The sequence below is a fragment of the Thalassophryne amazonica genome, chromosome 8 (assembly GCF_902500255.1).
Source record: "Thalassophryne amazonica chromosome 8, fThaAma1.1, whole genome shotgun sequence".
Lineage (NCBI taxonomy): Eukaryota > Metazoa > Chordata > Actinopteri > Batrachoidiformes > Batrachoididae > Thalassophryne > Thalassophryne amazonica.
This window is the reverse complement of record NC_047110.1, coordinates 61,578,633-61,593,116: the sequence shown is the minus strand read 5'-3', so window position 1 is coordinate 61,593,116 and position 14,484 is coordinate 61,578,633. Positions and strand designations below refer to the sequence as shown.

The following is a 14,484-nucleotide window of genomic DNA, read 5'->3' as shown; positions in this document are numbered from 1 at the left end:
ACTGGAAATTTGTTAAAGTGAAGCAGAATAAAATAAATAATTCAAGTTTTGTAATGTTTTATGGGTGAGAGCATATTTCACCCATATTGGCCTCTCTTCATTGGCTTCCTGTTAATTCTAGAATAGAAATAAAAATTCTTCTTCTTACTTATAAGGTTTTGAATAATCAGGTCCCATCTTATCTTAGGGACCTCTTAGTACCATATCACCCCAATAGAGCGCTTCGCTCTCAGACTGCAGGCTTACTTGTAGTTCCTAGGGTTTTTAAGAGTAGAATGGGAGGCAGAGCCTTCAGCTTTCAGGCTCTTCTCCTGTGGAACGAGCTCCCAATTCGGATCAAGGAGACAGACGCCCTCTCTACTTTTACGATTAGGCTTAAAACTTTCCTTTTTGCTAAAGCTTATAGTTAGGGCTGGATCACGTGACCCTGAACCATCCCTTAGTTATGCTGCTATAGACTTAGACTGCTGGGGGGTTCCCATGATGCACTGAGTGTTTCTTTCTCTTTTTGCTCTGTATGCACCACTCTGCATTTAATCATTAGTGATTGATCTCTGCTCCCCTCCACAGCATGTCTTTTTCCTGGTTCTCTCCCTCAGCCCCAACCAGTCCCAGCAGAAGACTGCCCCTCCCTGAGCCTGGTTCTGCTGGAGGTTTCTTCCTGTTAAAATGGAGTTTTTCCTTCCCACTGTCGCCAAGTGCTTGCTCACAGGGGGTCGTTTTGACCATTGGGGTTTTTACATAATTATTGTATGGCCTTGCCGTACAATATAAAGCGCCTTGGGGCAACTGTTTGTTGTGATTTGGCGCTATATAAATAAAATTGATTGATTGATTTTTTTTTTTTTTCCACTTTTGAGTCTCTGTGTGCTTCTGACCCTGTGTGCTGCTATACAGTGTTGCTGGAACCTCAATTTCCCTGAGGGAGTCTTCCCAAAAGATAAATAAAGTTGTATTGTATCTAATCTAATTCTGTAATTATTGTATGGCTTTTGCGTTGCAGTATAAAGCACCTTGGGGCAACTGTTGTTGTGATTTGGTGCTATATAAATAAAATTGATTTGATTTTGATTTTTTATCTAGTGTAAACACAACTTGAGACAATTTAAATATGATGCACTCTTCATATTTCATTATTTTGTTATATTTTATGTCATTTGTTTTTGTATATTAGTCATAAATAATGCTTAAAATGTTAAAAACAAATTTATATTGGATGGATATAGCGTTTGCTGCTGTGTTCAAAAATCTACACACAGTAGCTTTAATCTGAGAGCAGCAGAGAGTTGCGTCAGACACTTTAACACCGTGAGTGTCAATGTACACTGTTTTTTCAATAAACATTTTTTTAATTGGATTACAGCTCTTGTCATTGAATTTAATCCATTTTCGATTAAGGCTGTAACATAACAAAATGTGGAAAAAGTGAAGTGCTGTGAGTACTTTCTGGATGGACTGTGTGTGTGTGTGTGTGTGTGTGTGTGTGTGTGTGTGTGTGTGTGTGTGTGTGTGTGTGTGTGTGTGTAGTTTGGTCAAGTACTTACAAACTCTGAAAAGGTGCTGTTTTTACAAATGGCTATAATTGCTAAATGTAAAAATATTTTTTTGTTAAACCTCTTGAATTAAAGTCAAAAGTCTACACTACAAGCACATTTTAATTGTTTCATTTCATTTGTGGTAGTGTACACAAGCAAAATTACAAAAATGATATCACTATCCAAATACGTATGGACCTGCTGTATGTAAAAACGTCACAAACAGCTTGTCATCCCGCAAGTTACTCTTGCAGGATGACAAGTTCAAGAAAATTCTACTGGTATATCATAGATGTATGCCGCATCTTGACCCGCCGCATACCCGGTTGCTCTGACGCTTTGAAACATTCTGTTGGACTAAGCTCATATTTTTGGGAGCTTGACTTTGTTGTGTCTTTTTCTTCTTCGTATTCTTTCGGCTGTTCCCGTAAGGGGTCGCCACAGCAGGTCACTCGTTTCCATCTCACCCTGTCCTCTGTATCTTCCTCTGTCACACCAACCTCCTGCATGTCCTCCCTCAGCACATCCATAAACCTCCTCTTTGGTCTCCCTTCTCTCCTGGCTCCATCCTCAGCATCCTTCTCCCTATATACCCTGGGTCCCTCTTCTGCACATGTCCAAACCATCTCAATCCTGCCTCTCTGACTTTGTCTCCAAACTGTCCCACCTGAGCTGTCCCTCTGATATGTTCATTCCTAATCTTGTCCATTCTCATCAATCCCAAAGAGAATCTCAACATCTTCAGCTCTGCCTCCTGTCTTTTTGTTAATGCCACCGTCTCTAAGCCGTACAACATAGCTGGTCTCACTACTGTTTTGTAAACTTTCCCCTTCACTCTTGCTGATATTCTTATATCCCAAATCACTCCTGCCACCTTTTGCCACCAACTTCACCCTGCCTGCACTCTCTTCTTCACCTCTCTACCACACTCTTTATTACTTTGGACAGTTGACCCAAATATTTAAACTCATCTACTTTCACCACTTCTACTCCTTGTAACTGCACTATTCCACTTTGGCTCCTTCTCATTCACACACGTACTCAGTCTTGTTCTTGCTGACTTTCATTCCCCTGTTCTTCAGAGCGTATCTCCACATTTCCAGGCACTTAACATGCTCACTACAGATCACAGTGTCATCTGCAAACATCATAGTCCATGAAGACTCCTGTCTGAACCTGTCCATCACCATCATGAACAAGAAAGGAGTCAGAGCTGATCTTTGGTGTAATCCCACCTCCACCTTGAATGAATGTCATTCCTACTGTGCATCTCACTGCTGTCACACTGACCTTGTACATGTCCTGCACTCGTGTCTTTCTCTTATGCTTTATTCAGACAACCTGCATGCTCTATTTTCAAATGGTTATACAGATGGTCAGAAAACCACAGGCAGTCCCACAAATAGCACTGCAGTTAAGTCAAAATATTGCTTCATCCTTTGCAGAGTTACTGCTTTGAATTCTATTTGGGGTCATTTCACTTTCATTTCCTCATCCAACATTAAGCATAGCTGTTGAAGATGGAAATCAAGAGCAGTGATATGAACAATGTGAGTGTGTTATATGGACTCTGTCATGTTTCAGATGGCTTCATCTTTGAAAATCTAAGCGAGAGCATGGAGAAGGTACGTAGCGACTTTGCCATGGAGACGGAAACAGATGGTGTGGCAGCGGTGGCTTCACAGTCAGCCAGAGGGTCATCAGGAGTGTCCACCAACCCCCTCAACTTCTCCATCAAAAACATCGGTACAGAACTCAGGTGAGGCCATGTGCAGAGCAGTCTGCCTTCCGTTGCTGCCTCTGTCATACTCCCTGCCCCCCAACAAAAAAAAAAAAAACAGTAAAAAAAAATAAAAGAAACTTGGTTTTGGTGTCTATCTTATGTGCCCAAATTGAAGTGTATTAATGAAAGGCGGTACCTTTTGAGTTCCTGAGTGAACCATTAAAGGAAATTTGTTCCTTTAATAGGCATCAGCAGTTTGGAGCCGCGCTACTCTTTGCGCAGCTGATCCCATCAGGTCTCAGAAGTTAGTCAGGGTAGGTTCTGATGAGAACCTGGCTGGGAGACCGTGATGTGTGGGCTGATCCAAAATTAGTGGGCACCCACAGTTACGAATCAGAGAAAAATATTTTTAAACTCTGGTCATTTACAGTGAAATAAATTTTCAGCATATAATTCAGATATTACCTAAAGGCTACCATAATATCAGTGTTTAAGAAATAATTATTTAGTAAGTCATCATGTGAAAGATCCACAGCTGGTGGTGGCGTGATTGGAGAGTGGACATGCAGACTATGCGGGATGAATAGGGCAGCACAGTCTCGTTTGAACCCTGTGTGGTATCGTGGGATTTGACCACTTATGGGGACAGCTGCTGCCATTGCACAATATATATACACTCAACAAAAATATAAATGCAACACTTTTGGTTTTGCTCCCATTTTGTATGAGATGAACTCAAAGATCTAAAACTTTTTCCACATACACAATATCACCATTTCCCTCAAATATTGTTCACAAACCAGTCTAAATCTGTGATAGTGAGCACTTCTCCTTTGCTGAGAAAATCCATCCCACCACACAGGTGTGCCATATCAAGATGCTGATTAGACACCATGATTAGTGCACAGGTGTGCCTTAGACTGCCCACAATAAAAGGCCACTCTGAAAGGTGCAGTTTTGTTTTATTGGGGGGGGGGGGGATACCAGTCAGTATCTGGTGTGACCACCATTTGCCTCATGCAGTGCAACACATCTCCTTCGCATCATCCGTGAAGAGAACACCTCTCCAACGTGCCAAACACCAGCGAATGTGAGCATTTGCCCACTCAAGTCGGTTACGACGATGAACTGGAGTCAGGTCGAGACCCCGATGAGGACGACGAGCATGCAGATGAGCTTCCCTGAGATGGTTTCTGACAGTTTGTGCAGAAATTCTTTGGTTATGCAAACCGATTGTTTCAGCAGCTGTCCGAGTGGCTGGTCTCAGATGATCTTGGAGGTGAACATGCTGGATGTGGAGGTCCTGGGCTGGTGTGGTTACATGTGGTCTGCGATTGTGAGGCTGGTTGGATGTACTGCCAAATTCTCTGAAACGCCTTTGGAGATGGCTTATGGTAGAGAAATGAACATTCAATACACGAGCAACAGCTCTGGTTGACATTCCTGCTGTCAGCATGCCAGTTGCACGCTCCCTCAAATCTTGCAACATCTGTGGCATTGTGCTGTGTGATAAAACTGCACCTTTCAGAGTGGCCTTTTATTGTGGGCAGTCTAAGGCACACCTGTGCACTAATCATGGTGTCTAATCAGCATCTTGATATGGCACACCTGTGAGGTGGGATGGATTATCTCAGCAAAGGAGAAGTGCTCACTATCACAGATTTAGACTGGTTTGTGAACAATATTTGAGGGAAATGGTGATATTGTGTATGTGGAAAAAGTTTTAGATCTTTGAGTTCATCTCAAACAAAATGGGAGCAAAACCAAAAGTGTTGCGTTTATATTTTTGTTGAGTGTATATATAGCATAACTTCACATGGAAAAATTGTGGACTATTTTGTTTTTGACTGCAGTCACTGAGAAAAGTGCAGTTTTTTCGGTTCCCAGTGGAGAATGGAAGACAAGGCAAATGGGAGAGGTTGTGTCGGTAAGTGTTAGCCTACACAGCTAACCAGAGTAGCTGTGTTCTCTCACCTGGGCACGTTTGAGCTCCGGGTCATAAACAAACCACAACATGTCCACTTTCCACCGCATCATCACGTTTTCTTTCACATGTTCACTTTGTTTGCATGTAATTTGCCCAAAAACTCAGAGAAAGTGCTCTGTTTCTGTTCCTGGAAATAGAAAAATTGCGTTATATGTATCATATTTTACCCCTCTAGCGCCCACCCTCAAATGAGACTGCGCTGCCCAATTGAAGACTGGAGAATTTGAAATATAAAAACATAAGTCAAAGAAAAGTAAGGTGTGGAGAGATTGTTGACAGAGGCAGCAGTGCCGGATACATTCTGTGTAGTTATTGTGATGCCATTATAGCCTGTTGTCTGTTTTAAATATTTTTGGTTTGAATTGTATTAAAGCAATGGGCAAGTGAGCTTGGGTGCTCATGAATGGACCCACACATCACTGCCACTTAGTAACACCAGGGGCTGCTGATATTTATTTCTCTCTGTACAGCTGGAGTTCCATCAGGAAAAGCATGTGGTGTGGGGTCCCAATGTGGATCTCTACCAGATCTGCTGTGGTGACTCTGAGCAAACAGAAGAAGAAAGAAAAAAGCATCAGTACTTCCCCTTCTTGGACATACAGTGGATCTATTCATATAATGTAGCTCATTAAAATGAAAAAAAAAACAAGAATGTGATTTAGAGTTTGGTTTGTAACCATTGTGCCTCATAAAAAGTTAATTTCTAAACTTGCACAAATGTCTGCTGGCATCTGCACCAGGGTGCAGCTGGAACCATAACAAAATGAACTCACAGAGAGGGATGCTGGTAAATTAAGTGCAGTTTAATTCCCCTGCATGTAGTGAGACTGACTTGCCATGTGTTTTCCGTGATCACACATGCAGAGTATATATCCAAACATGTAAAGGGCCCTGATGCATTTGAGGAAATATTTAAACAGAGCTCTGCAAAGGGCATATTGGCTGATATTTCTGTTTACAATGTAACCGGGTATCAGTTGTCCCTGAACTTTCTTTGTTCCTGTGGATTTGAAGACCGTGCAGAGAGCTACACTCACTAAAACGTGTTCCAGCTTTCTCCATCTTACTCATCCTGTTGTCTTGCTTTCTGTTCTGTCAGGAACTCCATGTCTTATCTGCGGCAGGCCCGAGGAGGCGAGAACAGACGCAGCATGTTTTACACCAGCAACACCGCAGAGGAGTGGGAGCTGGTGGATCACCCGCCCAAAGACGTCACTGAGCCAAAACCCCATTCAGACACACACAGACGTATGTCCACTCCCTGCTGCCTCACCTTTCTTCAAACTCCATTTTCAGTTGAACATTTCATTGCCAAATTTTATAAACATGTGTAAAGTGGAACACTGCAAAATATGCAAATTAGTTTCCTCCTTCAGCGTATTTTTCCAGAGTGTAAGTCACACTGGAGTGCAAATTGTACCTTTTTTTTTTTCTTTCTGTATTATCAGCTCTTTAAGATTTTTGTGCATTGTTGTGGTATGCTTTTTATTATTGGCATTTATTCTTTATTATTTTTTGAGTTTATTTTGCTTAGTGCTTTGATTCCTGGCAAAGCCTTATATAAACAGTTATTGTAATAATTATTTTTAATACTGAAAGCTTAATTTGTCAGTGTATAATCGCACTGGAGAGTATGAGTCAGGACCGCCAAAAAAATGTGACTTATACTCTGGAAAATGCAGTAATTTCACGTGCGTGTGATTCTAACTTAAAAGTGTACCAAAGGTTATAACTGGTGTGAACGTACAATACACATGAATGACCATACTGTCCAGTACAGACTGTAACACACCAACACAGACACACAGTGACTGATACTGTGCAAACCATGACAGGCCAAGATTGTTCATAGTCCACCAAAATGTAGCATGATAGACAAACAATGTGAAATCATGATGAATGAACCATGTTTGGCTCTGACAAACCATTTACAGGCTCAGACAGTGACCAGCCATGATGGACCGTTTATGACAGACAAGGAAATAACAGATCACAAAGAAAAAGAAGAGTATTTGTCATTTTTACATACATTTAATGATATCTGTCATCCGCATTTAACCCATCTTACTGGTAATTATACTTGGACACACAAACCAACTAGATAGATAGATAGATAGATAGATAGATAGATAGATATGAACTTTATTGTCAAATCATGGATCTGAAATTTGTTTCACATGTTCAGCAGCTCCGTATAACACAAGGACAGTAGACATCATACATTAAAACAATTACATCATACAAAGAAAACAACAATAAACAGTCATCCATTTGCCTTCACACTCTGACTCTATGAACTAAGCTCCTCATGTAGTTTCAAGATGGACTGATGTATAAATGAGTTCTTAAGCCTGACTTTATAGCGCGGCACACAGTAGTGTCGCCCTGATGGTAAGAGCACATATTCAGAATTTAGGACATGGTTGGGGTCAGAGGCAATGTTCTTTGCTAACCGCATCATGTTGTTGTGATATGCGGCTTCATACTGACCATCCAGAGACTGTCCCACTATCTTAGAGCAGATTTTAAGCAGTTGTCTAAGCCCAGATTTAGCAGTGACAGACAGACAGCTGAACCACACAGCGTTACAATACTGCAGAACACTGAGAATGATGGAAGTGAAAAACAGCAACAGTACCTGATGAGAGGCCCCAGAAGACCGCAGGCAACAAAGGAAATAGATTCTTTGTTTGGTCTTTTTACAAACAACTGAACTACTGGAAGCAGAAGAGGGGATCAATTCCAGGTTCAGAAACCATGCCTTGGTCAAGAACAGTGAAAGGAGCATGAATCTATAATGAGTATGTTTTGATGGTGTGAGGAAGCCCATGCAGACACAGGGAGAACATGCAAACTGCATACAGTCCGTACAGTCCCATCAGTGATTAAACCCCCCAACCTTCTTGTGTGAGGCAACCGCTAGGTCACCCTGTTGCTCCAGGATGAACCATGATAGACCAAACATGACAAAGCATCACAGATGTGTCATCAGTTTGATGGCTGTGCCATAACAGAGAGATTTTTGAGTTGCAGGTGGGGATCGCGAATTAATTCAAAGGTTGTCTTCCTCAGATTCCTTTGGATCAACGTTTTCCTTTGAATTTGGGCGCAATTCAACACGAACCAAGAGACCATTGCTTCGAGACATGATGGGCCCTGTAAAGTTTGGGCGGAGTGCTGAATCACGCAGTCCTGAGAACTCTCCAGTGGAGTGTAACGGCAGCAAACCTGTAGAGATGCAGCTTCGCCTCCAGACCCAGCAGGAAGAACTGAACCAGATGCACCAGGAACAGGCCAAACTGAGAGAGGAGCTGGCGAGTCATAAGGTACGATGTATACTCAGAGTGAAATGCGTGCTTCACTTTGAAGATTCATACTTCTCTAATTGAAAAGCATGAAGGTGTATACATGGATTATATGACATCATCTTTTGGGATGAAGTTATCTCCAGAAAATGTGCAGTGGGAAGTTGTCAATTCAAGTCAGTGCTGTCACAATTACTTGATCAACATCAATTTTTATTAGCTATTTTCACAAATAGTTGTTTTGTCACTAATTGAGCAAATGTGTCAAAATTCCAGTAATGTTAAAAATATTAAAATTTGCCTATATTCTGAAAATGTTATTTCTTCTCATCTCGGCTTGTTGGCCAGGAAAAACGTATAGCTCAAGTTTTGTATTCCTCTTAATTTATTGATTTTCATTGTTTTTCATAAAGCCCATAAATATATACCAATAATCATGAGGAATGTTGGCATTGTTTTTTTTTTTTTTCTTCACTGCAGTGCTATGTTGATTTTCATGAAGTGTTTGATTAGGTTGACCGGGCTGGTCTCTGTGACATCCTGAGGATTTGTGGGATCCCCAAGAAGATGTTGGATATCTTTCAAACAGACCACTCATGTGTCTCTTAGCTCTTGATTGGTTGAGCACACCTGAGTGAGCAAATCAGCTTTTGGCAGAGCAGGGAGAGATGGAAAATATGCAGATTAGACGGGGAGGGTCCCTGAGGACCAAGGTTGGGAACCACTTTGATATGGTTCTGCGTCTTAACCATTGTTGTTACTTATACAAGTGTGTTGACACTCTTCAGCCTCCCTCTGCAGCGTTCCACAAGTTCTTCTTTATCCTCTGTTTGCCATTACTCGAAGCTCTTCTCCACTTGAACAAAAGCAGCTGGTTTCCTGTTTTAGGCCTCAAACTACCTGTTTTGCAGAACTTGCGTTTCACAATGAATGTGGTAAAAAAGTGAATTATTGTAAAGTGCCAGAAGGTACAGCTGCTTTACATACTTGTTTATATTTTAAGTCACATCCACATTCAGACTAGCTGCTGTTGTATTTTCAGTTGTTCAGCACAAGTCCGAGGTCACTGATTGTGACACATTGACAAATGCACAGGAAGGCTGCATATGATTAGTAATACTTAAGAAACAGTAGTTCTGTTTACAGTAGTCACAGCTGTATGGACCTCTCTGCTTACGCGCTGATCCTGTTTTGTAGTTTGGGAAGTGCTATGCTTTCTAACATTTAACAGGTTTTTTTTTTTTCCCCTCTGAAAATATTTTTTGTTAAAGTTAGCTATATTAATAGATATGTTTGAGTAGAAATTAATTTCTGAATATAAGCTTTATGTATACTTTTTTCTTGACAGTATTTTCCTACCTACAGTGATGTGAAAAAGTTTGTGCAACCTTGAGCTTTTACACGTTAGAAGATTTTATGACATAAAAAAAATGATGCCCCTTTGCATTTACCAGTTATCCATCTTTACCATGAAATGGCACAGAGAAGATTTTCTTAAAAAGAGCCATTGAAAGTTCAGCTAGTTTGCCAGAAGGCACATGAGAAATGCAAGCTGTAGATTTGATCTTTTTTGTTGTATGAACCTCCTTCTTTGCTCAGCTCCACTATGAAGCTTTGAGTGGTTAAAAAAAAAAAAAAATGCACAACTTGCACTGTGCGCAATTTCTCCATAAGCTGATAACATCTTCAAGGCTTGTTTGTCGCGTTAGTCTTAGTCATCTTCTTGCACAGTCACTCAGTTTTTAGTACTTCCGCCTCCGGCAGATTTACCGTACAGTCCCAGAACGTTTGTATTTCTTAATAACTGAGGCAAGTAAAATCCAAGACATTAGCGGTGTTTTGTAAATGTTCATGTATTCATCCCCTGACTTGTCTGAAGTAGACTGGATGTAAAAATGATGGTTTGCATGTGTTAAGCTAAAAGATGCACTTACTTAATCACAAAGCCTGAATTTTTTACCCTGAAAATGTCAGGGGTCGCCCCTCCATCATCGTTGTCGTCATTGTTGGCATGTGTAAACATCATCTCAGAAACCCCTGGACTAATGAAGCTGAAACTTGATGTGCATGTTCCTACCCATGAACTGGAATTTGTTACATGGGTAGCAATCAGCAAGCCTAAAAACATGTACGAACATTTCTGCGAATTTTTCAGTTTTGATCTTGATATAACCCCTGGACTGTGATCATGCCCACTTTTCCAGTTTTCACTTTAAACATCATCTCAGAAATCGCTGAATCAATGAAGCTGAAACTTTGTGTGCATGTCCCTACCCATGAGGACACCAAAGTTTGTTTGAGGTGTTCCAGTCATATTTCAAATGTGGCTGTGGCAGCCATCTTCAGAATCTCATATACAGCCATTTGTCATTTTTAATAAATTTGCAACAAAAAAAAACCTTTTTCCATGTTGTCATTATGGGGTGTTGTGAGTAGAATTTTGAAAAAAAAAATTACTCCATTTTAGAATAAGGCATAAACATCTCAGAAACCACTGAACCAATGAAGCTGAAAACTTGGTGTGTACGTTCCTACCCATGAGGACACCAAAGTTTGTTTGAGGCATTCTGATCTGATTTCATATATGGCTGCCATGGCCACCATCTTGAAAATGTCATATATAGCCATTTGTCAGCCATTTATGCAGCAGTTGAGCCGAAATTTGCTACATGGGTAGCAATCAGCACCCTAAAAACAGACAGGTTTTGCGAAATTTTCAATTTTGACCTTGATATGACCTCTGGTCTGTGACCACACCCACTTTTCCATTTGCCACTTTAAGCATCTTCTTCTCAGAAACCACTATGCCATGGATTGCTGTCCGTCGTTTCTGTGTTGTCTGTAAACTTCTTCTCTGCAACTGCTTTACCAATGAAACTGCAATTTGGTGTGCATGTTCCTACCAGTGAGGACATCAAAGTTTGTTCGAGGCATTCAAATATGGCCCCCATGGCGGCTGTCTTGAAAATCTCATATATAGCCATTTGTCAGCCATTTATGCAGCAATTTAGCTGAAATTTGCTACATGGGTAGCTATCATCAAGCCAAAAAATATTCTTGAGGGGTTTTGCAAAATTTTTAATTTTGATCTTCATACAACCTTTGGAGTTTGGCCATGCCCACTTTTCTAGCTGAAACTTTGATGTCTTATATCATTCAGGTGAGCTACAGTGCCTCTGACACTATTTGTGTTTGTTTTGTTATGTTTTTGATGTCATAATACATTCAAACATGTAAATGCTCAAGGGTGCACAAACTTTTTCACATCACTGTGTATGGAAGTGCATGCGAGGTTAACTGTGCAGTCAGTATTTGCAATTTTTTTCCATTTCAGTCTTTTCTTCACATGGCACTAAATCTTAACAGGAGTGAAAAATAAATTAACAACTGAACAGATTTCGTGATGTAGTGTATAAGCAGTAGCATGAACACTGCTCTGTTGAGTTAACAAAGCTAGAGAGTCTTAACCCAGGTGCTTGAACATATTGATGTTATCACACACGCATTTATTTTAACAAACCCTTTTGAAGTACATGTAATAAGTCACCTAGTAAGCTCAAAGCACAGGTGTCTTTGATTTTTACAAACCAGTGTTTATGTTCCACATGACATATACATGACTCCACCCTGTTTTTTTTCTTTTCTGTCTCTTTTTTTCTTTTCCTTCCACCCCAACCAGAGCCTTAAGGTCTTCTGACCAACTGTTGCTGGAGGTGCCTAAAACCAGATCTGAGACGAGCGGTATCACAGCCTTTGCAGCGGCTGCCCCCAGGCTCTGGAATAATCTCCCCTTTAATAGTAGATCATCCCTGTCTCTAGAGCCTTTTAAAGCCTCTTTAAAAACCCATTTCTTTTCTCTGCTGTTTCCTAAATTAACAATTATGTCTCTGTTTCACCTTAGTATTTCTTCTGTTTTTTCCTGTTGCATAATGCTGACAAATTATACCTTATTTGTAGTCTTTCAGTAGCATAGCCCAAGCAGAGGGTCACCCCTTTGAGTCTGGTCTGCTTGAGGTTTTTTCCTCAGTATCATTGGAGGGAGTTTTTCCTTAACACTGTTGCCTGTGTGCTTGTTCTAGGGGTTCGTAAGGTTAGATCTTACTTATGTGCTGCGCCTGAGGCAGCTTTGTTGTGATTTGGTGCTATGTAAATAAAATAAATCAAATTAAATTATTTCCTAACTACTGTATTCTTTATTTTACTTTGTCTTTTATCTGTTTTATTGCCTGTTGTAATTTGATTGTTATTTTGAATTCATTTATTTATGATTGGGGATAACTTGGTGCCCATTTCTTAATTATGTACAGCACTTTGGTCGACTGCTGTCATTTTAAAAGTGCTTTAGAAATAAAGGTTGAGTTGAGTAGAGAGAACAAGACAAATTAAGAGACAAAAAACTTTTCTCAGCACTTTTGGCTGGACTATTTCCACATGTGGTCTATATAGTATATCTGATCTGTGTTTTTAGCGTGTGTATGCATGAAACATTCTGAGAATAATATTCGGTTTTACCCATGATTACATTTGAATTAAATAATTGCGCCTGTAATGTAAAGGTAAAAAAATGTGTTTTTGTAAATCCTATATATATAAACAATTTCTGAATTTGTGACACAATGAAATTAATATATAATAAATGTTAGATTTTTAGATACAGGCAGCATGGTGACTTAGCGGTTAACACTGTTGCCTCACTGCAAGGAGGTCATGGGGTCCATTCCCACCTGTGGACTTTCTGTGTGGAGTTTGAATGTTCCTCCCGTGTTTGTGTGGGTTCCCTCCAGGCGCGCCAGCTTCCTCCCACATCCAAAGACATGCAGGCTAGGTGAATTGGAAGCTTTAAATTGTTTGTAGGTGTGCATTCAAGTGTGAATGTGTTTGTTTGTATATATGTGGCCCTGCCACAGACTGGCATCGTGTCCAGGGTGTACCCCACCTCACGCCCAGTGACTGCTGGGGTAGGCTCCAGCCCCCAACCCTTAATTGGGGTACGCGGGTGAAGATGAGTGAGTGATTGAGATTTTTAGATACAATGTTTCTGTTATAAAGTTTATAATTCAAAGGCATGATTCTGAACCTCTCAGATGATGTCCTGAACAATCCTCTGAACTACACAGGAGCTGGTGAGACTTCTGCAGCAGACTCTAAGGACCTCCCAGTGTGATAGATATCAAGTGGGCCATCCAACACCAGCCTCAGCTCTAGATCTATCATCTCCCACAGATCAGACACAAGCCTCAGTCATAACCCCACCAGAGATCGCAAAGCTGGAAACACTACTGCAGGAGAAGGATGGACAAATCCAGTCTCTGTGTGGTCACATGGAACGCCTCGCCTTGGAGAAAGAGAGTCTGCAGCAAGAGCTGAAGGGCCTGAAAATCAAGGTGGGAGACATTAATGACCAGCTGGGCATGCTGATGGAGACAATCCAGGCTAAAGATGAAGTCATCATGAAGCTGTCACAGCAGGGCTTAGAATACAGCAACAGTTCAAATGACAGCAGCTCACCAAACAAGGAGCAGCATGAACTGGACATTCTTAAGGTACAGGACCAAAAACACAGTATGTAAAAGGAGGTAGAAGAGATCTTAATGCTATTTATAGTTTATTCTCCAACTTTATCTCTGAACATCAAAATCCTTAGCTTTTTTTTTTTTTTAAGCGTCTTTGTATTCTGGTTACTTAATTTGTCCTGTGATGTTTCTCCATTTTCAGGACAGTCTTGAAGGATACAAATCCCAGAACAGGTTTCTGAACAAAGAAATTCTGGAGTTGACAGTGTTGCGCAGAAATGCAGAGAGCAGAGAAAAAGCTTTAGAAGCTAAGGTACTATTGTGTTGGTTAATACAGAACTGTGTTACAAGAACAAAGAAGTTTCAGTGTTTGTAGGGAAGTCCTGCTTTGACATCTGCTGGTGCAGTTACACATAATGGC

The 14,484-nt window shown here is 40.7% G+C and overlaps 1 protein-coding gene across 2 annotated transcripts in view; it reads left to right on the top strand.

Annotated features, from left to right (window-relative positions):
• The window catches only part of tbc1d2b (TBC1 domain family, member 2B), an 86,954-nt gene that overhangs the window by 11,110 nt on the left and 61,360 nt on the right, over window positions 1-14,484 (top strand). For both annotated transcript variants that reach the window (XM_034176449.1, XM_034176450.1), the window contains exons 3-7: window positions 3,120-3,294; window positions 6,345-6,493; window positions 8,318-8,571; window positions 13,668-14,093; window positions 14,266-14,376. In XM_034176449.1, coding sequence (XP_034032340.1) covers window positions 3,120-3,294; window positions 6,345-6,493; window positions 8,318-8,571; window positions 13,668-14,093; window positions 14,266-14,376 — 1,115 coding nt within the window. The remainder of the gene's footprint in view (window positions 1-3,119; window positions 3,295-6,344; window positions 6,494-8,317; window positions 8,572-13,667; window positions 14,094-14,265; window positions 14,377-14,484) is intronic.